Source organism: Mustela lutreola, chromosome 1 (assembly GCF_030435805.1).
Source record: "Mustela lutreola isolate mMusLut2 chromosome 1, mMusLut2.pri, whole genome shotgun sequence".
NCBI lineage: Eukaryota > Metazoa > Chordata > Mammalia > Carnivora > Mustelidae > Mustela > Mustela lutreola.
In genome coordinates, this window is record NC_081290.1 from 284119412 (window position 1) to 284143042 (window position 23631).

A 23631-nucleotide genomic window follows, 5' to 3' on the forward strand; every position below is an offset into this window, starting at 1 on the left:
AGCCTGCTTCCTCCCCTCTTCCTCTACCTGCCTCTCTGCCTACTTGTGATCTCTCTCTCTGTGTCAAATAAATAAATAAAATCTTTTAAAAAAGGGGGGGGGCGGTTAGGAGGGGTTTGCAGAGGGCAGCAAGGAAGGGGCTCAGAAGCTTCTGTCAGACCCAGTTCCCGTGAGGCCAGCTCCACATCCAGGTTTCTCTGAGCGCCCCTGGCAACCAGTTGTTCTAGGTTTTCCTCTGGAGCTCAACTTGAGACATCCTGTTTGGTTCCCAGAACCCAGGGCCCCCTCCTAACCTCCCAGCTTCCCACCTCACTGCCCTTTACTCTTTTTTCTCAAACTCCAATCAGGGGACAACATTTATTGATCACCGGTGCAGTGCCCAGTGCGGGGCAAGGCACTGGGGGGTGGGGGTGAGACAGGGAGGGGGACATACAAAGGGGGAGACTCCCTGCCAGCAGGAAGCTTGGAGTGGGGGGTGGCAGTGGGGAGGCAAGAGCTGCTGGTGGCTCTAGTGACACATTGGAGAGCGAGACGCCCAAATTTGGTGCATCTGTCTCTGGACTGTCGGAAATCCCAATGTCCAGGATTCCTACCTTCCAGTTGTCATGTCTGTCTCACGTGGGGTATGATGTCCCTTTGTGGTCAGCACCTGAGGGAGTACCCCCGAGCCTGGCTGGGCTCCTCCTTCCACCAGGGGACAGTTCTTTCCCAGGGAGGGATTCCTCCGGAGTCTGCCCGAAACCTGGGAGCTGAAGGCTGGCAGCGCTGGGCCCTGCACTGACCCCAGGTTGCCTGGTAGCTGCAGGAGTACAGGGTCTCTGGCCACCTAACTCGCTTCGGGCTTTGGCCCTGGAGACACACTCGCCCCTGGCAATTACCGACTGGCCACTTCCTGGGCCACGCGCACCCCACTGTGGTCATCAGTGGCATTTCCTTTGCTCCCATTGGCTCCCTGCCCTGGGCCCCAACTTGGGGTTGTAGGGCCTTTAGGTTTAATTTATTGGTGGCTTAGAAGAAAGGGCACGTATTTGGAGCCTGGCACCCTGGTTCGGGCGGGGAGGCTGTAATGGCCGGCTATGCGATGGGTATCTTAGGAGTCACTTTCTCAAACAGTGTGTAATAAGCCATGCCCAGCCTTCCGCGGAGCTCTTGTGAGGTCCAGAAGAGTTAAGTGCAGAGAAAATGGTTTCCAAGCACCCCTTCTGTTTCGGAAGCCCATCTCCCCTGTCCAAGTCCCCTGGGATGCCAGAGTGCATGGCAGAAAATCCCTCCTTGAGGAAAGACTGGGACCTGGGTGCTCCCTGGGCCAGACCTGATCTCTCGGATCTCCCCCCGAGTGGCGGGATGAGAGCCTTCGGTGGATGCACACAACAGACCCTGGGAGGAGTGGTCCGCTAACATCCCACCTCCTACTCTCTCCTTCCTTCTAGCCGGAGCTCTGCTTTGCAGCAAAACCATCCATTTGGCCTCTGGGGGACTTGTGGGAGAAGGCAGGGCACCCTCTCTTTCCAGGACACTGAAGTCTGGAGCTTCTGATCCTCCAGCTGGGCTACGGCTGGCCTGGGCTCTGGGCCCGTGTTGGCTCTGGGCCCGTGACACCCAGGAACAGGTGAAGCCTTTCGCGGCCCTGAAGACAGCAGCTGGGAGGGGCACCTGTTGGGTTTGTCCCCTGTTGGACATCCGGCACTGACGGCTGCCTGGCCTCCAGCTGGGAGGGAAGGGCGAGAGGCAGAGGGCCTGAGCCCTGGGTCTGGGGTCCCTCAAACCCACTCAGCTTGATTCCAGTATTCTGTAGCGGCCAGGCCAGGCGCCACCCCAGCAGGTGTGATCACGGAGGGAAGTATCGGACAGGGCGGTGGCGGACTCAGGAGTGGCTGGGGTGGGGAAGCCTGCAGGGGTGGGGCTGACGGCTCGGAGAGGCCTTCCCAGCAGGCTCAGCTTTCTGTCTCAAATGACCCTTCTGATCACTTCCGGCTACTCCTCTGCTGCCTGGCTTCCCGCCAAATGACCCTTCTGATCACTTCCGGCTACTCCTCTGCTGCCTGGCTTCCCGCAGCCTCTGGCCCCCCCGGCTGAGCAGGGGCCCCCCTGGCCTGGCCCATCCCTGCCTTGGCCCTCTCAGCACTGGTGTCAGACTCTCCCTGGCTATCCCTAGGACCAGCTTCGACCCCGATGTCCCCATCTCCCTGGCCCCCTTTCTCCAACTCCCTGCCTCCCGCCTCTGGCTCCCCGCTGCCAAACTCCGGTGTAGCCCCAGGCGAGGCCCCCTGGGTCTCAGGCCGCTCTGCCCTGCGGTAGACAAGGTAACTGGTGGCGGGGAGCCTGTGGGCCAGGGCTCCGGGGGGCAGGCGGTGGTAGCCCTGCTCCTTGTACAGGAACAGGCCAAACGTGTCGGGCTGGGTCACTCGGAACTTGGTGGCACAGAGCTGGTTCAGGGTGGCAATCGAGGCCCCTGGAGGCACAGCCAGGGTCTTGGAGGTGCAGCCACTGCTGGGGTCCTGGTGGGCTACTCGGAGGAGGCACTGTGCAGGAAGACAAGCGAAGCCAGAGCTCAGTCCTGCCTGCTCCGTCTCTGGCTATACAGCTTGAGGTCCCAGGGTAGGCTCTGCAGGGACGGGGCGCGGGGTATAAATCCGGGGGTAGAACTGAGTGACGAAAACTTTTTGGATAAAGGGAGCTGCGGAAAGGTGAGGTCTGCCTTGGCTGGTGGGTTAGAGCTGCAGGAGGATGGCCCCAGCGGCTGTCCAGCGCCTGCCAGCCCTCCTCGGGGCCTCCCCGGGCCCAAGCGCCCGTCCTGCATTCGCTCATCTCATCCACACATCGGCCCCAGGAGACACTTCCCGTTGCCTCCGCTTATAGGTGAGGATAGCCAGGCACACAGCGGCTATGTAAGGTGCCCCACGCCTGCAAACAGAAAGTAGCTGAGGCAGGATGTGAAGCCGACATCTGGCTTCAGGGTCTAAAGTCCTCACCGAGGCTGGGGAGGGTCCCTGGGCTGGATGGAGAGGAGGCTGCGGGGAGCATGGGCGGGGAGCCTCACTCCGGGCGAGGGCAGAGCCCCACGGAGTCGGGGGTCAACGCTAGAAGCCAGGATTTGGGGTGTGAGTTTGCCCCCTGCGTCCCTTTCCCCCTCCATGTCACGTCTCTGTTTCCTCATCTGTAAAATGGGATAATAATGGTCCTAAGGCCGAGTTTCTTTGAAGCGGCAGGGCTGAGCCCCTAGAGCACACGGAACGTGCCCTCTCGAGGAAGGCGAGGCGTGGAGTCCACACAGGGGGCTGCTTCTCTCCCCTGCTGGGTCTCTCTAGGAAAAGGAGGGGACCGCGCAGGATGATGCCAGAACCCCGACGCCACCCCCACTGCGCCCCTGGCCGGGGCAGTTCAGGCGACTGACGGGGAGGCCCCGTACCTGGAGGCTGTGGGTGGCCGGCAGGCGGCGCTGCTCCCAGAGGCTGAGGGAGCGCTGCAGCTCCTGTGAGGGGCTCAAGGGCGCGGTGTGGGCCTGGTCCAGGCCACTCAGCAGGGCCAGGCTGGCGGAGAGGCTGGTCAGGTAGTAACCGCCTGGGACACAAGGGGAAGAATGCAGCTCGGGCTGAGGACAGGTGATGCTTTGCCATGCCCCCAACCCGCCACCTTCCTGGGGGCTATGCAGCCCCTAAGCGGCCCAGTCCCCCCCCCCCCCCCCCCCGCACCCAGGGCGGTGGCGCGCAGAGGGGCTCCCTCACCCTCTCCGGTGAGCAGGGTGGGCTCCAGCAGCTCCGACATGTACTCAGCTTCCAGCAGCAGCTCGGGAAGGTCGCACTGGGCCAGGACAAGGCTCAGCAGCGGGAGGAACTCATCTGCCCCCGCGGCCTCCCCTGTGGGGCAGTAGAGAAGGAAGCTTCAGACTCTGCTCGGGCCCCAGGGTTGGTGTCCACCCCGTGTCTCGGACAGTGACCCTCCCCTCCACCTGCCGGGCCTTGGGGGAGGCAGTCTCTACGGTGACCACAGACGGGAGCGGGGTGGGGGAGCGGAGAGCCTGGGGAGGACACTCTATACTCTCTGGGCCTCAGTTGCACCGTTTGTGGAAGGTTGGGCCCATTTCCCAGCCTGCCGCACCAGTATGGGATCTCTGGGGGGCCTGCCTCTGACCGGGCAGGGGCCGCTGGGCAGCAGAAGGAGGGGGCGTACCCGCTTCGGTCCTCAGCGCTGTGTAGAGCAGCTTGCAGGCCTGCAGGAGCCGCTTGACCTGGGCGCTGGGCGAGTAGGCCCGGAGCAGCTGCAGCAGCTTGTGGCGAACCTGTTCCACCTCAGCCGGGGAGGGCAGGCTCACGTGGGCCCCAAAGGCTCCAGAGCCCTGGGCCCGGGCCAGGCGCAGGCCTTCGGCCAGGCGGCCCAGGGAGCCATTGGCGGAGAGCCGGCGCCGCAGGCGGGCCGCCAGGATGGGCCGGAGAGGCTTGAGCACGGAGCGATGCAGCGACTTCTCCAAGGCATGTTCTGCAGGGGAGAGGCGGGCAGGGTCAGGGGAACTGGGGCGCCCGTGGAGGGGGGCTGTAGGCAGGGAGGGATGCAAGTTGGGGGGAATCTCCGTGAGACAGGAGAAGAGCCGGAGAGAGGTGGGGAGCAGAAAGAACTAGCGCTCCGGAGAGCCCAGCGGAGCGCCCCGGGTCTCACCCAGTCTCTCAGGAGGCAGCAGCTTCTCAGGGCCCAGCTCTGCGCTCAGCATGGCCCGTGCCCGGGTTAGTGCCTCTCGGACGCCCTGCAGCTCCCGGGGTGCAGGGCCAGCCCGCACCTGGGTCAGTAGGTCCTGTACCAGCTGGCCCACAGCCGTGTGTCGGTCCTGCACCAGGGCCGCGGCGGCCCGGCCCACCTGCCGCTCGGGCGCCAGGAGGGAGCAGAAGGCCGCGCTCATGGACCGAAGCAGGGGCCGCCGGCGGCCCAGGCCAGGGGAGGTCGCTGGGCTTCCCTGGGACCCCGGCGCCCCCTCCTCTTCTGAACTGCTGGGAGAGCCGCAGTCTACCTCCTGGAGGGAGGGCAGAGGTGGGAGGCTGGGCCTGGGGCCCCCTGGCACACGGTACCCCACTGAGCTCTCCCTTTGCAGAAGCTGGTGAGGGGGGAAGCTTTCTGTCTGGCTGGGGGCTGCACCTGGCAGCACGGGGACCGGGGGAGGTGGCACAGCAGGTGGTGACAGAGGGCTGGAGGTCTCAGTGGACACACGCACTTTGAAGCTCCTCTTGAATTTTTCCCGCTTGGTGGGGCCCAGGTCCCCTGGGAACAGGGGATTGAAGAAGCACAGGGCGGCTCCCGTGCCCTGGTCCAGCTCTTGTGGGGACCGGGGCTTCAGCCGGGGCAGCAGCTGGCCTTCAGATGGGCCCGGCTGGGCCTTGGTGTTGAGGGAGGAGCTCCAGAACTCTAGGGAGGAGAAACCAGTTGGGGTGTCAGGTGCCCAAAAGAAGGCACAGGCTCAGGCCATGTGCCCACGTGCCTTCACTTTGTTTCTTGCCCTCAGCTTGTCCATCGGTGCAATGGGAAGCTGAAGAGCCCTTACCAATGCCCAGATGGGAGATGGCTTCCAGTTCCTTGTGGGTGGCTGCCTGGCAGATGGCTCTGGGGAGCTGGAGCGGGAGAAGGAGGATGTCCCTGAGGCCAGAGAGGGAAACAGAAAGCCAGGGGTGAGGGGATGCTCAGGGCTCTGGGGGCTGACAGGACCTGCGGGGCTTGGGAAAACAGACTGTCCCAGGGAGCCGGGACCAGAGGACACCAGGCACCCTGCGGCCAGGCTCACCGGCTGTGGCAGTAGGCGCAGATGAGCTGGACCAGGTCTGGGAACATGAGCTCTGAGCCCTCCAAGGAGACGCCTGAGAGATGGGAAGTGTGGTTGTTCTCTGGGAAACACCCCTGCGCCCGGCCCTGACTGCTTCCAGCCCCTTCCCCCCAGGCCAGTCCAGCTCACCCTCAGGGCTCTCCTGGATGTAGTGGCTGGAGACAAAGGAGGGGCCACTGGCTTCGGGCAGCCGCACGCACAGGGCTTGGCACCCGCGAGTGTTGGATTTCCGCACCAGAAACGTCTGCAAAGGGACAGGGGTCCGGGGCTCAGAACCTCTGCCTCTGGCCTCTCTCTCTCTCTCTCTCCCCCGCCCCCCCCCCCCCCCCCCCGCAACCGCCGCCGCCACCGCCGTCCCCCGCCGGCCAGTCCGGATTCAGGGCCATGACTCACCCCGGGGGGCTCAGTCCTCAGCACGTGCAGCGCGGCCGCGGCGTTGGCCCGCAGCTGCAGCCACACCGGCCGCGTGAGCAGCAGGCGCTCCCGCAGGCTCACGCTGCGCCCCGGCCGCTGGGGCCTGCCCGCCGGCCGCCCGCCGGCTCCAGGCACGTCGTAGGGGGGGTCCTCCACGGGCCTAGGGATGGGCGGCAGACTTGAGGGGGTGGCGGGGGTGGCAGGCGGGGGGGGGGGGGGCCCTTGCTCCGCTCTCTCCCCCTCCTGGGCCCTGGGGCAGGCCCTGCTCTGCCACCCCTCCCCTGCCCCACCAGGCTGCCCTTCCAACTTCACGAACTTTTCTCTCTCCGGGCGCCCAGGTGCGAAATTGGACAGGCTGGGGGCTCCGAGAGGCCCAGCTCCTGGCTCCCCGGGGCTTTCCATGGCTGAGAGCGCCTTGGGTCTCTCACGCTTTCTCCCAGGACTCTGGAAGAAAATCCAGCCCCCGAGGCAGGAGCGCTCACATTCCCGGCGGTGAGTAACACTTCCTGAGGGCGGTTAGCCCTGTCACGCCCCGCCAGTTAACTCTTGGGTGTCCACTCGGCCTGGGCCAAGCCCGGAATCCTCAGTTCTGGGCCCCGTCTCAGGGGCCAGGGATCCCATCCGTGCAAGCGCCACTCCGAGAGCCCCAGCTGCGGGGCCAGCCCCCGCCCCACGGTGCGCCCGGAAGCCTTACCGGCCTCCTCAAAGCACACGAGCAAGCGGGAAGGGGTTAAGCAGGGCCCATCTGGGCCCCCACAGGCCCAAGTTTACCCCCCCCACCACCCCCGCACCTTTAAGTCTGCTGGTCAATTGCTCATCTGTGCGAGGCCCTGGGGTCAGCGGGGGTGGGGGGGGCACCCCCTACTAGCCCCGGATGACTCATTCTTGAGCCTACCTTGGGTGTTGGGACTTCAGGTTGCCATGGAGAGAGGATGCTGTGTCTCCATGGAAACTAACCCCCTTGCTTAACTGAGGTTCTGGGGGTGGTTCTAACACTCGGTGCTCAACGGGGGGAGCTTGGCTGTGAGGTCGTCAGCGCCCCGTGCCAGCTGCCTCGTACACGTGCAGGCCCCCCCCCCCCCCCAGCCTGCCTTACCAACCTGCCAAGTGACTGGGGCAGGCGCAGACATGACCCAGTCTCCAAGCACAGGCGGGGACACATGGTCTGCCTGTGCCACATGTTGCTTCAAACTTTGCTCAGGAGTCTCGTTCAGCCAGGGCTCACTCCCCGCCCCCTGGGAGGTGTGGTGGGCGAGTCCCCCCTTCCCTCCCTCTGCCCTAACTCAAGAGTAGGTTGGCTCCTGCCTGCTAGTGAGGGGAGCTACCGGGGACTCCAGGAAGAGCCCGCCTGACTCAGGCACTCCCTGGGGGAGCCCTGATTCTCTTGCAAGGTAAATCAGACACACACAGCTCATACCGATGTCCCAGGAAAGGTTTTAATTCCAGTCCCTGAAATCTGGGAGACACCAAGAACCTCCTTGAGAAGACCTGGGGAACATGCCTTCTCACCTCCAACAGCAGCCAGAAAAGACAGGCCCCCCAAAATATGATGTCTGGCTCAGAGTTCCCACGAAATGGGGCCCAGCTCACTGGCTCAGTGACTGGTCCAAGGTCATCAGGAAGGATGCTGCTTTGGTGTAAGAGGAGCCCCACCTTCTCTGTGGGAGGAGGAGGCTGCCCTCTGGGAGGGGGCGCCGGTGCACGCGCTGGGGACGGAGGAGACAGTCTGGCCTGGCTAGGGCAGCTCTGGGCCACAGCTGTGCAGGCCCCCCGAGGAGGGCAGAGGAGTCCGGACCAGTGATGGCTGGAGGGGAAGATCCACCAGCAGTACCGGGGAGCTGGCTGGACAGACCCTGTCAGTCTGCCTTCTCACAGCAGGAAAATGTGGATCCTGGCTTTGCGGCCAGTTGCTCCAAGGGGCCCCCTGGCTCTGAATGGCAAGGTCACGGTCCTGAGGGAATGCCAAAAGCGGAGAGCACTGCAGGTGATAAGCTGAACCAAGAGGGGACACCACTGCCTGTCGGGGCTGAGAGGCCGGCCTCGGGGTGGCCCAGGGCAGCTCCACAGCCCTCAGCATGGGCCCAGCATTCCTGCGCCCCCTACCCAGGCCTGGTTGGGGGGGAAGCTTCATCCCCCAGCCCTACCGACCTAGAGATTCTCTATCGCCATCCCGGCTCTGGCTGCCCAAACCCCCAAACGCCAACCATTCTAACGGGGGCCACTGATCGGATATAACCCTTGTCTCTCTCTGGGCTCTTTCCGAGTATGCTGGGCTGGGGGTGGGGGCAGGAGGAGGAACAACCCCTGTGGGTCTTACCGTCTGCTTTTCTCTTCTGAGGGGACACAGCTGCTCTAGCCTGGGTGGGTAAGAAGAAAAGCGCCCCCCTGAGAGCCTGCCTCCAGCTTTGCAAGCAGCCTCTTCCACATTAGTTTCTCTGGGGTAGGGACGCTGCTGGGTCGGTGCCTCCCATCCCATCAAAACCTGCCCCGGAAGGAGAAAGGGGCTGACACAGATTGAAAGGTCCCTCCTATGGGAAGTCTCAGGCCAGCACCTGGGTTAAGCCATCAGTCGGTTAAGCCTCAAGGTTTCAGCTCAGTAGGGTCAAGAGCTCGAGCACCACATCGGGCTCTGTTAGGCATGACGCCTGCTTGGGATTCTCTCTCTCCCTCTGCACTCCCCCCACCACACCATTCGCACGTGCAAACACATTCTCTCCCTCTCTGTCTAAGAAAGGCCAATGCCAGGGAACCTGGGCTGAAGGCAGGAGGTGCTGAGGGCGAGCAGGGCTCCCAGGCCCTCAGGAAGCCCAGGTGTGGTGAGACCGCAGAGACCAAAGCTGGTGTCAGGGATGGGGACCCGTGCGGGGAAGCAGGGGCCCTGGCCGCACCTTTTTGATAGCCGTCCAGTCCTCCAGGATGTCGATCTCCTGCAGCATGTACACAATGTAAGGACCTGTGACAGAGGTCAAGGAAGCAAGAAGCCCGGTAGAGGGAACAGGTGTCACAGCGGGGAGGGGGCTGAGGACCCCGGTGGGAGCTCAGGTTCTGCCTCCCACCTCTTGGCTCCCAGGTTCCTAAGGCTGGGCCTGTTGTGGCCCCTTCACAAGTCTGTGGGCGGGAACTAAGCCTCACCCCACCTCCCCTCTGCTCCCCCTTCATCGTCTCTCCAGTGTAAAGGTCAGGAGGTGAAAACCCAGCCCAGCCACGCAGGGAGCTTGCTCCTTCGATTCCCTGTCCCTTCCTGTCCCTTCTACACACACAAACCTCAGTCCCTTCCATCCGGGAATCAACCCTCCGGTGCTCTCCACTCCCCCGACTCCCACTCCCCCCGGGCTCTGTACCTGATGTCCCCACGCCCTTGCCCCCCATTCACCCCTCAAGTCCTTGCAGCCTGGATGCTTCCCTCCCTGCCTGATGCGACAGCCATCACCAGGCGGCCGGGTCCCGAGCGTCTGATGGCCGGAGTACCCGGGCGTGGGGGTGGAGGGCGTGCAGATTCTGTTCTGCATGTGCCGGACGCTGCCAGGAGGGATGAGGGCTCAGCAGGCCCCGGGCTGCAGCGGCGGGCAGGGGGCAACTGTGTACGGGATGAGGGTGTCCCGGGTTAGGACGCAGGGGTGCAGAAGACAGAGAAGCTATCGCCATTGCGAGGAAACCAGGAGAGGCTTCACAGAGGAGGTGAGGCAAGCCGTGACCAGGCACAGACAGGCAGCACGACTTTCTGAGAAGCGGGTGGAAAGTGAGAACAGGCGGGGGAGGCACATGGCAATGGGAAAGTCTGCGACCTGCCCGGGCTGGTGTGGGAAAGCCAGAAGAGCCTCAAAGGAGACTTCACTCAGGAAGCTAAGGGACTCTGTGAGGGGGCACTGCTCTTTCTCTATGGTCCACACAGCCCGGCAGAGACCCAGGGCCTTAGAAAATTCCCGACAGCGGGAGTCAGCTCTTGTGTCAGGCGTGACTCCGCCTTCCACGAGCCTCCACCCCCTCCCGGGGCTGGAGCTAACCCCAGTGATGTCAGACTCAGGCCGCCGTCGGGGGAAGGATACCAGAGACGAGAGGAGCCTTCTTTCTCTTGCTGGCCGGCAGGCAGTCCCAGGCCTTTGTGCTGCTTCGGGCGCGCAGTCTGTCGTCCCACCACTCTGGGCCCCCAAAGCCAGAGTCAGGATCAAGGTGCTGGTCCGCCCAGGACACCCTGCCCTTGGAGCCAGCCCCTCCCCTTCCTCTCCCGCCCAGGTTGGTGGAGAGAGCCAGGGACGGGGGGCTTAGAAGCGGAGGTCAGGGCCCGAGGACAGCATGGCTGTGCGAGCCTGGGGGGCCGGGGGGCACTGTACGTCTGTCCGACCAGTTTCTTCATCTGTTCAGTGGGCGCTGCCCAATGACCACTACGGCTTCCCTAGGACCCCCCCATGAACACAGGCGCTGCGGACATAGGGGGACCCTGTGGCTGTTGTAGGTGTGGGGGTGTCAGAACGACACCTCCTGTTCTAGAAAGAGAGCAGGGGCCAGGGCGGGCGGGGGGGCGGCCCACTCTTGCTGAGCCTCCCTGGTGCACCAGGCACTGGGCAGGGTCCTTTCTGTGCCTGGTTCCGTTCGGGCCACACGGTGAGCCCATGAAGCAAGCTCTCTGGCATGCTCCCCGCTCCCTGGGCAGGCAGAGCAGGGGTGCGGCGGGGAGACGGCACAGAGAGCGCGGCGCCGAGGGCAGCCTCACCAGAGCTGAGGTCCAGGCTCTGGCGGTCCTCCTCCAGCCTCTGGATCCGCTCCTGCAGCTCCCCCTGCAGCGTGTCGTACAGCAGCAGCTTCTCACTCTGGAAGGGCTGGGGCCGCTCAGGCTCATGGGGCGGTGGGGACAAGCCACTTCCGCTGTCCCCCAACCCCCCCTCCCTCCACCCGGGCACATTCACCTCCAGGTGCTGTCTGGCTCCCTGCAGCTCACACTCGTACTTGTTCCGGATCACGTCCAGACAGAAGCCCTTGTAGATCCCTACAGCGGGGAAGGGAGACGGGAAGTCCGCCTTGGCCAGGGACCTGGGTGTCCCAGATAGGAAGCCAGGAGCCGGGCCTCGCAGGGAAGGGAAGAGCAGGGAGCAGAGAGCCCTGGGCTCCGGCAGAGGCAGAGAGGGGAGGCCCGGGGACCGCCCCAGCGCACAGGACGGTCCACAGACCTGCCACCTGAATGCGGATCTTGAGGCTCCGCTGCAGGCCCCCCAGAGGCTCTGTGTACTCAGGAGCCCGCTCAGCCCCGACTTCCTCCAGCCTCGCCCTCAGCTGACTCAGCCGCTCCCTGAACAACCTGGGAGGGAAGAGGCAGAGCATGTGTGTGCCTCAAGCACGTGGCCGGTCCCGCTCGGCAGGTCCTCAGACGCCCCTGCCCCGCACTGGCCCGCTGCCTCCGCGCCCCCACGCCCAGGGTGCCCCGGGAGACACAGGCCCAGACACCCCACGCTCACTTCTCCTTTAGCTCCGAGAACTGCTTCTCCAGGTCCAGCATCTCGTTGACGCACTCGCTGCGACGCCGCTCGTAGTCCTCATCGTCCATCTCTGGGACAAGAGTCCGGTCAGCGCTGGCTGCTGAGGAGCGGGCGGGCCCGTGGGGGTGCGCGGGGGCCCGCGGGGGGCCTCACCTGAGCTCTCCTCGTCGGACTCCGTCTGGCTGCCGCTGCGCTCCTCCCCGCTCTCTTCCTCCTCCCCGTTCATCTCGGCGGCCGAGTCACCCTCTGCTTCCATCTCTTCTGTGTCTTTGCTCGGAGGCTGGACGGGCATCTGGGCTCTGGGAGAAGGAGGGGAGCCATCGCCTATCGTGGCCATGCGGGGAGTCAAGCCAAGCCCCGTGCGCACATCTCCCTGAGGCCTTGGAACCATGGAAATGCTCACGTCCTGGGACGTTATTGCTGATCCCAGGGTGGGGAATGCTCGCCAAGGCGATGGTCTTTATGATGGGAAACACCAAGGGTGGGGTCCCCACTGCCTCCGGGACTGGACATACACTTGTGATTGGGGCGTTTAAGGCCCCACACAGACTTGAGGACTGGGGCAGCTCCTTGACTCCACCATCTCATAGTCAATCCTCAAGTACACCCTTCCAACCTCCTCTCCGCCCCTTCCTGTTGCTCGTCCCCTGGGAAGGCCCTGCACTTCTCTTCCCGAGAACATTCTGCCATTCCCTTCCCGTCTCCCTGAGCTCTGGGTCACCCCCCATGTCCTCTTTTCTCTGGAGCCTCAGGCTACCAGCACCCCCACCTCCACTGTTTTCCAACGCTCCAGCTCCTGCCCACAAAACTTTAGAGGTATTTAGAAATAGCAGAAACGCAAAGCCTTGCCCCATTCCATTTAACTACCCCCCATTTCCCACCTCCCAGCTACGCTTTTCAAGGCTCTGGTTGTTCCCACCCTTTCATCTCCCAGATGTTCTGTTCCATTTCTCTATCGTCACCCTCGGCTGATGTGAGTCCTGTGGCAGCAGATAACCTTCTGGCGCCCAATGCCAGTATTTTTTCCTGCTTCCCTTAGTTGAATACTATTAGTCATTCTTTCTTTCTTTTTTTATAGATTTTATTTATTTACTTGACAGAGAGAGCGATCACAAGCAGGCAAAGAGGCAAGCAGAGAGAAAGAGAGAGAGAGGAGGAAGCAGGCTCCCTGCTGAGCAGAGAGCCCGATTCGGGGCTCGATCCCAGGACCCTGGGATCATGACCTGAGCTGAAGGCAGAGGCTTAACCCTCTGAGTCACCCAGGCACCTCTATTAGTCATTCTTTCTTTTATATACTCATCTAAGATTTATTAAATACCTAACACATGCCAGGTTCCTTCAGACAGTACAGGAGATGCTGGGCACGACGGGGCATGACAGGGCAGAGCCAGTCTCTGACTTCAAGGAATGTACAGCTTCCTGGGAGAGGCAGAGCAGCGGACAGTACTGTGGTGTGAGAAGGGCTAAGACGGGGGCGGGGGGGGTATCTGGGAGAGGCGTCTAACTGGAACCCGGAGCTTGCTCCAACAGTGTCTGGGAGAGGCGTCTAACTGGAACCCGGAGCTTGCTCCAACAGTGAAGGTTTGCAGAGGGAGATCCTTGCCGCAGCATCACCATGGAGAGCTCAGACAGAGGACTGGAGATGGCTGGGGAGGGAACATTCCAAGCAGAGTGAAGAGTGTGTGCACAGACTCCAAAATGAGAGAAGGGGCACATGAGTCTAAGCCTCAGAGAGAAATGTGGGCGGCAGATATCTGTCACCGGCATATAGAGAGTTCTTCAGGCCATGGGAGAGGCCAGTGGAACCAGCAGGGCAGAATGTGTGGAGTGAGAAGAGGTCCAGGATGGACTCCCAGGGCCACCAAAGGGGCAGGTGATGAAAGCCCAGCAAAGGAGAAGGAAATTAGCAAGAGGCGGAAGAAGAGAAACTCAGTCGTGGGGAGAAATAACTTCAGACAGAAGGACCGTGACTGTGCCAAATGCTGCCAAGAGATCATTTAAGAGGAAGACTAAATGGTCCTGCCAATAGTCAATCTCTCCACCTACCGGAGGCTTGATTTCACTGCGATGCTCTTCCAACCTCTCTGGGTCCAGTTCTGTAGACCTTCAGATCAGTGTAAATGCCGCTCCCTCCAGGAAGCCCTATGTGTTTACATTTCCTCTCTAATTGCCCGTTTTCCATTTGTCTGCCTAACCCGGCTGTAGGCCTCTCCTGCACAGCCTCTCCAGCCGATGTGCTGCCACAAATACAAACGAAACAAAGCACTTTTTCAGGCAGGCTTTGTACTTCTTGGTTGCCCCAGGACCCTGCAGTGGTTGCAAACCTTAAGTATTCTGTTAACTCTTCTTAACACAATTCGAGTTATGTAAAATAACTGGCTCAAGGCGAGGCTTAGTCGGCTTAGTCGCATTCCTCAAGGGTTTCACAGCTGATCTGAATCTGACCTGAAAACCTCAGTTCTCCAAACCAGCCTCATTTTTCCCCGTTCTCAAGGCTGAGTTCCTGCAGTTTGGCCAATTTGCAATTCCTCTTCATTGTTAAATACATATTTACTTTTGTCTCCAGATGTCTCTAACTCTACTGAGTGAGCAAAATTAAATCACAACCTCCCCTCCTTACCCCGGGCGCAAAAGGAGGATAAACACCGCTACTCTGAGTGTTGTAAAGATCGCAAGGGGTAAAGGATGGAAAAGGAAATTGTAAGGCGCGGAACATAGGCAATTTATGTTTTTAGAAAGTGAGCATTTCCAGGGCAGACCTCCACGGAAGGCCGCTTCTTCTCCCTAGAGAAAGCCAATCCAGACCCCTACGCGCCGCGGGGCCGCGCGGCAGGACCCTCCCGCCCCGTTCCATTCCCGTCCGCGCCGGCGCCGCGGGCCGGGGAGTCACTGGCTCTTCGGCGGCCAGCAGCGGGCCCGCGGCGCCGCACGCGTCCGGCCGGTTAAGTCTCCGCTTCGGCCCTCCCTGGGCCAGCTCCGACCGACTGGCCAGAGACGCCGAACTAGGTGCCCTGAGGAGCATTACGCACCGCGGGGAAGGGGCCTCCGGGTTGACGTCGGAAACTCCCTGAGAGGTGCCCGCGGCTGCCGGGCTCCCGGAAACGTCGCGCCCTCCTCTCTGCTCCGGGAGGCGGGGCCCGCCGCACTTCCGCATACGTTATCAGGAGGCGCCCGTCGCCGAGCTCACAATTGGACAGCTGGGGCGAGGCATGCTGGGATACCGCGGGGTCGGTCTCCATAGCAACCGGCCGACATTCAAGCCGGCCTTCAGCAGCCGCGCAAGACCCTTGTGGTTTCCTTGCTTTGCGGTCGGCGCCCCTTGGGCCGCAGCTCCTCCCCCGCCTTCCCCCACTCCGGTCCCCCCATCCCTCGCGTGGAAGGGAAGAAGCCACGACCCCACGCCCTGCCCGCCGGGTTCAGGAGAGTCATGGAGCCAGCCGTAGGTGTGAACACTCGTTTATTTACACATGGTCGGTGGTAGGCAAATAACCCAGCCCAGCCTATTCGAGGGCACAGATCGGGCAGAGAACCTGCAGACCCTTTCTCCAGAGCTCCCGAGGGCGGAGGCGGCTGGAAGAATCAGGAAGTTTAGGATTCTGCCCAAAAGCTAAGAACTAAATTCAGTGCCTTCACCTGATTTTTTCCCCAAAAAGTCCATTTTGTTAAGTACTCAGACGTCTCCGTTCTGCCCCATTCATACTTTTCACTCTCCTACTGCCCACCCACCCCAGATTGTTAATAATAATAATAACAATAATACTGTAATAATATTAATAATACTTCACATTTGTACGAAGCTTACAGAATGGTTCACATATATAGCATCTCATCTGAGCCTCCCGACAGTTCTGTGAGGTAGGTGTGCTCACCTCCCTTTTTACAGACGGGATAACTGAGGCTCAGAGAGGAAGTGGGATTTGCTCAAGGCCACACAGCTAGTTAGTGGTAAAGCCAGGACTTGATCCCAGCACCCCGTATTCAAGTCCAGTGTTCCAACATCACAGCCACCACTGTAAAGTGGAGTGACATTTCTTCCCCCTGTCAGTCCTGAGGGATGGCCTAAGGAGGGAAGAGGCTGAGACTTCTCTGACTAGGGGAGAGAAAGGCTCAGCAGTGACGAGGGGAGTCGGGGTACTTGGCCTTCAACTCCTGTTTGAACTGGCGGTAAAGGATCTTATTGTGCTGATTTTCGGCCTCCTTTTGGGGATGGAACTTCAAAGCTTCCTTGAAGCCCTTATGAACCAGGAAACCTTCGTTGAGCACCTCGAAATCAAATCCTGCCACGTGCAGCTCACAGGCCTGTTGGGGGAGAGACAGGTCAGTGAAGCTGGAGACTGCTGGCGCCGCCACTGACCTCCCTAAAGCCCCTCTCCAGCTTTCCCACTCCTCCGGAGACATCCTGGGTCCTCCACACCATCCAACCACTTCGTGAACTACGACTGTCCCGCCTCATTGCCTCCTTTCCGTCCTGGACCACTTATAGCTCCCAGAGCCCACCACTCCTCCTGCCCCATGTCCCCTGCCCTCTCCCTTTGGGCACCTGGCTGATCCGATTGAAGCCATACTGGCGAAAGCGCTCGTCGAAAGTGGGCACCTTGCCTCCAGCCACGTAGAATGGTTCCCAGGGGTCCTGCCAGGGCACCACATAGGCAGGCCTCAGCAAGCTCTCTTCTGGCAGGTTGACCCAGCGGGAGTAGTTGGTGGGCGCCTGGCAGGGCGTGCACAGCCCATAATAGAAGGGCCGCACCTCGCCCACTTGGTAGAGCTGCAACAGCTCGTTCTTGTTCGTGGGCATGCGGCGGGCTCGGCGGATCTCGAAGGCGGGCACCACCAGTGCTGTGCCCGCCCACTGCTTGCTCTGATCCAGCATTTCCCGGAGGCCCCTCCACAGCCCCTCACTGGGCACCATGTCCACATCGATTACCAGGGCATAGTTGGCCCCTTCCCGAGCCAGATTCCTCAGCAGGTTATTGGGATAGGAGACATTGGTGCCCAGCGCATAGTTGATCCCGGGCTGGGCCACCCTGGCTAGCTTGTCAAAGACCTCCTGGCAGGACCGCAGCAGGGCAAACTCCCCCGGCTCCCGGGGATCAGGCACAGCGGCCTCATAACGCGAGGGACACACAAGGTGCATGGCGACCCGGGCGCGCATATCGGGGCAGTGGCTGCTCAGCGCGTAGGTCAGCACCGTGGCTAGCTGCGCCTCCTCCTTGGTGGCCGCGAACACCGACACGGAGAGCGGGCCCTCCCAGCGCTCCAACAGGCCCGACAGGTGCAGCAGGTTGTCCACGCTGGCGTGCGTGGCCAGGATCACATCATTGGGGTCCATGGTGGTCTTCAGTAGGCCCCTGTAGACGCGGTAGTCGCCACTGGCGTCCAGGACGCCCCCAGAGGCCAGAGCGGTGCGGAGCTGCGCCTTGACCTGGTCCACGGACCGCGGGGACGGGGGAAAGAACTCGAAATACTGGTCTTGCTCCTCCTGCCCATGTAGCCCGGACAACAGCGACAGGTAGAGCAGCTGCAGCATCGCCACCAGCATCAGCGCGGCCAGAAGCAGCTGGTAGAAGGCGCACCGGATGGCGTAGGACATCTGCATGGCTCTCGGGGCTCCAGGGCGCGCAGCGGGGACCACCGGGCCGCAGCCTTTGCCAGCCGCCGCAAGCCCGGATTTACCGCAGCCTGCCGAGCGCAGCCGAAGCGAGCCGAGGCGAGCCGAGCCCCGCGCAGCTTCCCCGCCGGAGAGGGCCTTGGGGCGCGCCAGCTCGCCCCCTGCGCGCGAGGAGGAGCTACTGCATCCCCCGCACGCCGCGGTCTGCAAACCCTGAACGTGCCCGCGGCCGCGCCTGCCGGGTTCCCAGGGATTCTCCCCCCTCCCTCCCGATCAGTGTGCGACCCCCCGGACCAGGCGCTTTCTGAAACGCTCGTGCACTCGCCCACGCCTTAAGGCCGGGAAACCGTGGCAGAACTCTCGGTCGCGGCTTGGTGAAGGATGGCGCGGGTTCGCGGCTGCGGCCGGCGGGAAGGAACACAAAAAGTCGTTTTCCTTCCGCAGTCTCTCCCCCCCGCCAGGTCCTAGGAAATCCACACCGAAGACGGGGGCTGGGGGCGGGGCGGAAACTGCGGAGAAGATGAGAGATAAGAGTACGTGGAAAAGCACGCTTCACGTGGGACGAGGTGGCCGAGTGGTTAAGGCGATGGACTGCTAATCCATTGTGCTTTGCACGCGTGGGTTCGAATCCCATCCTCGTCGGCAGGTCGCGTTTTACAGGAGATGAGGGGGTGTACTTTTCTGACTTCCTGGGAAGAAGGGCCCGGGGCTCAGGTGCACGTAGAAGACCCGGATTGGAATTCTGGTTGATGCCAAATTGCGAGCCAATGTATTATCTGCGGTAATTAGAGAAGCCCCTTACAAGGTGCCACCGTTCTGTGTAAAATTGGTGGAATTTGGAATTTGGTAGTGGCGGGGCTGCTGGCCACGCAGCCGCCATCACTACGAGCTTGTTGAATGGGTGAGCAAGAAGCTTCTGAAGTGTCCCGAGTGGCCGGAGCTTGAGGAGAGACTGACTGAAAAGTAGTGACCCTCTCACTGAAGTGTCAAGGTCAAGGAAAGCTACATGAAAGGTCCGGCCTGCTATCTGGATAGGAAGGCCTGGCCAGGGAGCGACCCTGGCTCCCCAGTGTGATGGAGTGAAGCATGAGAGATTCAAAGACCAGCGTTGGGGGCATTAAGCATCCGCCTTTGGGTCATGATCAGGGGATCCTCGAATCAAGCCCCGCATCAGCTCCCTGCTCAGCTCAGCAGAGAGCCTGCTTCTCCCGCTTTCTGCCTGCTGCTCCCTGTGCTTGTGCTCTATCTCTCTCAAATAAATAAATAAATAAAATCTTAAAAAAAAAAAAAAAAAAAAAGACCAGAGTGGAAAACCATTAATAAGGGGTCTGCTTTCCACATACCTTTCCCTATGTATCTCTTCTATCTGGCCATTCCTGATTCATACCCTTTTGTGTTAAATCTGTAACCCAGCCAGTAAAACAGTTTCCTGAGTGCTATGATTTGCGGAGGCAAATCAATCAAATCCAGTGAGGGGGTGGCGGCTGGAACCTCTGAGGTATTGCCTGTCCATCAGGAGCACAGGTGACAACCAGAACTTGCGATGGGCATCTGAAGGGGGGCGGGCGTGGTGTGCCGTCTTGTGGGACTGCGCCAGCAAGCCGTGGGACCTGCTGCTGTCTCCAGGTAGATGGTGTCAGAATTGAGTTGCGTTGAAGGGCGCTCGGGTGGTGTCGGGAGTTGCTTGGTGTGAGGGGGAAGCCCACGCATCAAGAATTAGTGTCAGAATTGTGTGTATAGAAATACAATGGGTGGTTCAGTGGGTTAAAGCCTCTGCTTTTGGCTCAGATCATGATCCCAGGGTCGTGGGATCGAGCCCCATATCAGGCTCCCTGCTGAGCAGAGAGCCTGCTTCCCTTCCTCTCTCTCTACCTGCCTCTCTGCCTACTTGTGATCTGTCTGTCAAATAAATAAAATCTTAAAAAAAAAAAAAAAGAAAGAAAGAAATACAATGGAATTTTGTGTGTTGATCTTGAACCTCTAATTTTGCTGAATTTGGTTATTAGCTCTAAGTGTGTGTGTATGTGTATTCTTTAGGATTTTTTTTTCCTGTATGTGTATTTTATCATTTGTGAACATGGATGGTTTCACTTCCTCCTTTCAATTGTTGTATTTAGGACTTCCAGTGCAGAATTAAGCAGATGAAATGGTAAAAGTGGGCCTTTTCCTATCTTAGGGAGAGGCTGTGAGTCTTTTATCATCGAATACGACATTAGTTGTGGATTTTTCATAAATGTGTGTCATCAGGTTGAGGAAGTTCCTGTCTATTCCTGGTTCATTGAGTGTTTTGTTTTTTTAAGATTTTATTTATTTGACAGAGATCACAAGTAGGCAGAGAGGCAAGCAGAGAGAGAGGAGGAAGCAGGCTCCCTACTGAGCAGAGAGCCCAGTGTGGGGCTCGATCCCAGGAACCCACGATCATGACCTGAGCCAAAGGCAGAGGTTTTAACCCACTGAGCAACCCGGGCACCCCCGCTTTTTTTTTTTTTTAATGATTATATTTATTTGACAGAGAGACAACGAGAGAGGGAACACAAGCAGGGGGAGTGGGAGAGGGAGAAGCATGCTTCCTGCTGAGCAGGGAGCTTGATGCAGGGCTCCATCCCAGGACCCTGGGATCAGGACCTGAGCCAAAGGCAGACGCTTAGTGACTGAGCCACCCAGGCGTCCCGAGTGTTTTTATCTTGAAATGGTGTTGGGTTTTGTCAAATGTTTTTTTCTGCATTAGTGGAGATGACCTTGTGGCTTTTTCCCTTCATTATATTAATGTGGTGTGTTACATTAATTGTTTTTTTATGTTGAACCCCCTTGCATTCTGGAGTAGATCAAGCTTGGTCGTGGTATATAGTCCCTTTAATGAGCTGCTGGGTTCCGTTTGCTAGCATTTTATTGAGATTTTTACATCTTTATTCATAAGGGATATTCGTTATTAAGTTTTCTTGTGATGTCTTTATCTGGCTTTGGCATCAGGGTAGTGTTGGTCTCATAGAGTGAGTTAAGGTATGTTCTGCCTTCTTGTATTTTTTTGGAGGAGTTTGAGAGTTTTGGTGTTCATTCTTTTTTTTTTTTTTTTTTTTAAAGATTTTATTGATTTGAGAGAGAGAATCAGTAGGAAGAGGGGCAGAGGGTGAAGCAGACTCCATACTGAGCAGGGAGCCTGAGAAATGACTTGACCCAAGGTCCCTGGTATCATGACTTGAGCCAAAGGCAGATGCTTAACCAACTGAACCACCAGGGCCCCCTGGTGCTCATTCTTTGAATGACTGGTAGAATTAGCCTGTGAAGTTACCAGCTCCAGAAATTTTCTTTGTTGGGACTTCTCTGATTATCGATCCTATCTTGTTATTCCTTTTGTTCTCTTTTTTAAAGATTTTATTCATTTATTTATTTGTCAGAGAGAGAGAGAGAGCGTGCGCACAAGTAGGCAGAGTGGCAGGCAGAGGTGGAAGGAGAAGCAGGCTCCCCGCCGAGCAAGGAGCCCCACAGGGGACCCCAATCGCAGGACCCCGGGATCACGACCCAAGCTGAAGGCAGCGGCTCAACCGACTGAACCCCCCAGGTGCCCCACATCTTGTTATTTCTTGTATGTTCAGACGTCTTATTTCTTCTTGAATCAGTTTTGGTAGTTTGTATATTTCTAGGATTTATTAATTTCATCTAGGTTTCTCATCTGTTGGCATACAACTGTCCATAGTATTCTCTTATAATCCTTTTTATTTCTGTATAAACAGTAGTAATGACCCCACCTTTGTTTCTGATTTTAATAACATTAAGTTCCTCTTTTTCTTAGTCTAGTCAAAAGTGGCTCAGTGGGGGGGTGCCTGGGTGGCTCAGTGGGTTGAGCCGCTGCCTTCGGCTCAGGTCATGATCAGGGTCCTGGGATCGAGCCCCGCATCGGGCTCCTTGCTCAGCGGGGAGCCTGCTTCTCTCTCTGCCTCTGCCTACCTCTCTGCCTGCTTGTGATCTCTGTCTCTCTCTCTCTGTCAAATAAATAAATAAAACCTTTAAAAAAAAAAAAAAGTGGCTCAGTGGGTTACGCCACTGCCTTCGGCTCAGGTCATGATCTCAGGGTCATGGAATCGAGTCCCGCATCAGGCTCTCTGCTTGGCAGGGAGCCTGCTTCCCTTCCTCTCTCTCTGCTTGCCTCTCTGCTTACTTGTGATCTCTCTCTGTCAAATAAATACACAAAATCTTAAAAAAAATAATTTGTCAATTTTGTTGAACTTTTAGTTTCATTGATTTTCTGTTTTCTATCCCGCACTGTGTTTCCCTTCACCCTAATATTTATTGTCTCTTTCCTTCCGCTAGTTATTTGCTCTTCCTTTGCTAATTGCTTGAGGTATAAAGTCAGATTACTGACTTGAGATCTTTCTTTCCTTCCTTCTTTCTTTCTTTCTATCTTTTTTTTTTTTTTTTTAAAGTAATCTCTACCCAGTGGAGCTCAAACTCAGGACTCTGAGATCAAGCGTTTCAGGCTCAATCGACTGAGCCAGCCAGGTGACCCCTTCTTCCTCTTTCATGTAGACATTTACACCGACAGACTTCCTCTCAGCACTCTTTGGGCTGCATCCCATAACTTTCAGTGTGTGGTGTTTTCATCTTCTTTTGTCTCGAGGCATTTTCCAATTTCTCTTTTGATTTTCTTTCTTTCGAGGAGAGATTTTTTTTTTTAAGATTATTTATTTATTTATTTAACAGAGAGAGAGAGAGAGATCACAAGTAGGCAGAGAGGCAGGCAGAGAGAGAGGAGGAAGCAAGCCTGATGCGGGGCTCGATCCCAGGACCCTGGGATCATGACCTGAGCCAAAGGCAGAGGCTTTAACCCACTGAGCCACCCAGGTGCCCTGTTATACAACGTTCTTAACTGTACTCCCTATGCCATACTTTTCGTCTCCACGACTGACTTGTCTGCAGGTGGAAGTTTGCCCCACTTCATCCCTTCTGCCTATTTCATTCATCCTCTCGTCCCCTTCTTTTTTGTTCTCCGTATTTATGGGTCTGCTTTTTGGTTTTTTTGGTTGTTTTGGTTTTCAGATTCCACAAAAGAGTGAAATCATACGGTGTTTGTCTTTCTCTGACTTATTTCACTTAGCATAATACGCTCTAGGTTCTTTCATGAGAGAAAAAAAATTCTTTTTTATGTCTGAATAATGTTCCTCCGTGTGTGTGTGCATGTGTGTGTGTATCACATCTTCTTTATCTGTTCATCCATCAATGGACTCTTGGGCTGTTTCCATATCTTTTGACTTCTTCTTTTTTTTTTTTTTTTTATTTGACAGAGAGAGAGAGATCACAAGTAGGCAGAGGCAGGCAGAGAGAGAGGGGGAAGCAGGCTCGCTGCCGAGCAGAGAGTCTGATGTGGGGCTCGATCCCAGGACTCTGGGATCATGACCTGAGCCGAAGGCAGAGGCTTTAACCCACTGAGCCACCCAGGCGCCCCATCTTTTGACTTCTTTTTAACCCATTAGTTCCAAATATGTTAATTGGTACATATTTGGGAATTGTCCTCTTGTTGTTATTGGTTTCTAGTTTTATTCTACCGTGATTAGAAAAGATACTTTGTAGGATTTCAATTTTTTAAAATGTAGCGCAGTTTTGCTTGGTGTCCTACTTGGCGATCTATTCTGGGAGATGTTTCTTGGGCGCTCGAGAAGGAGGTACATATGTTCTGCTGTTGTAGGTGAGTGCTCTGTGTGTGTTTGCTTGGCCTGATGGTGTGCATCCTTGATCTTTTGTCCGGTTGTTGTGTCCTTCATTGAAGGTGGGGCATTGATGTGTCCAACTATTCTTATAGAAATGTGTATTTTTCCTTCAAATTCATCCATTTTTGTTTCGTATGCTTTTTGGGATTTTGTTATTAGGTGTGCATGTGTTTATAATTATTTTACCCTTTTATGAATATATAACATCCTCCTTTGTCTCTTACATAATTCTTTTTTTTAAAGATTTTATTTATTTGACAGGCAGAGATCACAAGTAGGCAGAGAGGCAGGCAAAGCGGGGGTGGGAAGCAGGCTCCCTGCTGAGCAGAGAGTCCGATGTGGGGCTCGATCCGAGGACGCTGGGATCATGACCTGAGCTGAAGGCAGAGGCTCAACCCACTGAGCCACCCAGGTGCCCCATCTTAAATAATTCTTGACATGAACTCTCCTTTGTCTGATATTAGTATATTCATTCTGGCTGTCTTTTGATGACTATTGGCATGGAATACCTTTTCTCATTCTTTCATTTTTCAATTCGTTTGTGTTTTTTGCTCTAAGGTGAGTTTCTGGTAAGCAGCATACGGTTGCATCATTTTTTTTTAAAGATTTTATTTATTTATTTGACAGAGACCA

General features: G+C 57.8%; 3 protein-coding genes and 1 non-coding gene across 9 annotated transcripts; 1 reads left to right on the forward strand and 3 right to left on the reverse strand.

Annotated features, from left to right (window-relative positions):
- Nucleotides 1–338: 338 nt before the first annotated feature.
- Nucleotides 339–7500, reverse strand: RIN1 (Ras and Rab interactor 1). Of its 2 annotated transcripts, none has more exons than XM_059148112.1 (10): nucleotides 6534–7500; nucleotides 6197–6377; nucleotides 5933–6047; nucleotides 5765–5837; nucleotides 5528–5619; nucleotides 4654–5391; nucleotides 4171–4476; nucleotides 3726–3857; nucleotides 3410–3561; nucleotides 339–2522 (listed from the first exon to the last, which is right to left on the reverse strand). In XM_059148112.1, the coding sequence occupies exons 1-10, from the start codon at nucleotides 6617–6619 to the stop codon at nucleotides 2028–2030; spliced, it is 2370 nt and encodes a 789-aa protein (XP_059004095.1). In that variant the 5' UTR covers nucleotides 6620–7500; the 3' UTR covers nucleotides 339–2027. The 2 variants fall into 2 exon arrangements, with proteins under 2 accessions (XP_059004095.1, XP_059004104.1); XM_059148121.1 differs by lacking the exon at nucleotides 339–2522 and adding an exon at nucleotides 2551–2904.
- Nucleotides 7501–7631: 131 nt separating this feature from the next.
- On the reverse strand, nucleotides 7632–14832 carry BRMS1 (BRMS1 transcriptional repressor and anoikis regulator). Of its 5 annotated transcripts, none has more exons than XM_059148170.1 (11): nucleotides 14718–14832; nucleotides 13735–13925; nucleotides 11842–11987; nucleotides 11668–11758; nucleotides 11383–11510; nucleotides 11122–11201; nucleotides 10929–10992; nucleotides 10264–10356; nucleotides 9106–9170; nucleotides 8535–8574; nucleotides 7632–8209 (listed from the first exon to the last, which is right to left on the reverse strand). In XM_059148170.1, the coding sequence occupies exons 3-11, from the start codon at nucleotides 11978–11980 to the stop codon at nucleotides 7953–7955; spliced, it is 957 nt and encodes a 318-aa protein (XP_059004153.1). In that variant the 5' UTR covers nucleotides 11981–11987; nucleotides 13735–13925; nucleotides 14718–14832; the 3' UTR covers nucleotides 7632–7952. The 5 variants fall into 5 exon arrangements, with proteins under 5 accessions (XP_059004153.1, XP_059004144.1, XP_059004117.1 ...); XM_059148161.1 differs by having other exon boundaries at nucleotides 10929–11025; XM_059148134.1 differs by having other exon boundaries at nucleotides 10929–11034.
- Nucleotides 14833–15128: 296 nt separating this feature from the next.
- On the reverse strand, nucleotides 15129–17443 carry B4GAT1 (beta-1,4-glucuronyltransferase 1). Its single transcript, XM_059148181.1, has 2 exons — nucleotides 16229–17443; nucleotides 15129–15987 (listed from the first exon to the last, which is right to left on the reverse strand). The coding sequence occupies exons 1-2, from the start codon at nucleotides 17282–17284 to the stop codon at nucleotides 15796–15798; spliced, it is 1248 nt and encodes a 415-aa protein (XP_059004164.1). The 5' UTR covers nucleotides 17285–17443; the 3' UTR covers nucleotides 15129–15795.
- Nucleotides 17444–17856: 413 nt separating this feature from the next.
- TRNAS-GCU (transfer RNA serine (anticodon GCU)) lies at nucleotides 17857–17938 on the forward strand. Its single transcript has one exon. It is a non-coding gene; the product is annotated as a tRNA-Ser (tRNA).
- The last annotated feature ends 5693 nt before the right edge of the window (nucleotides 17939–23631 follow it).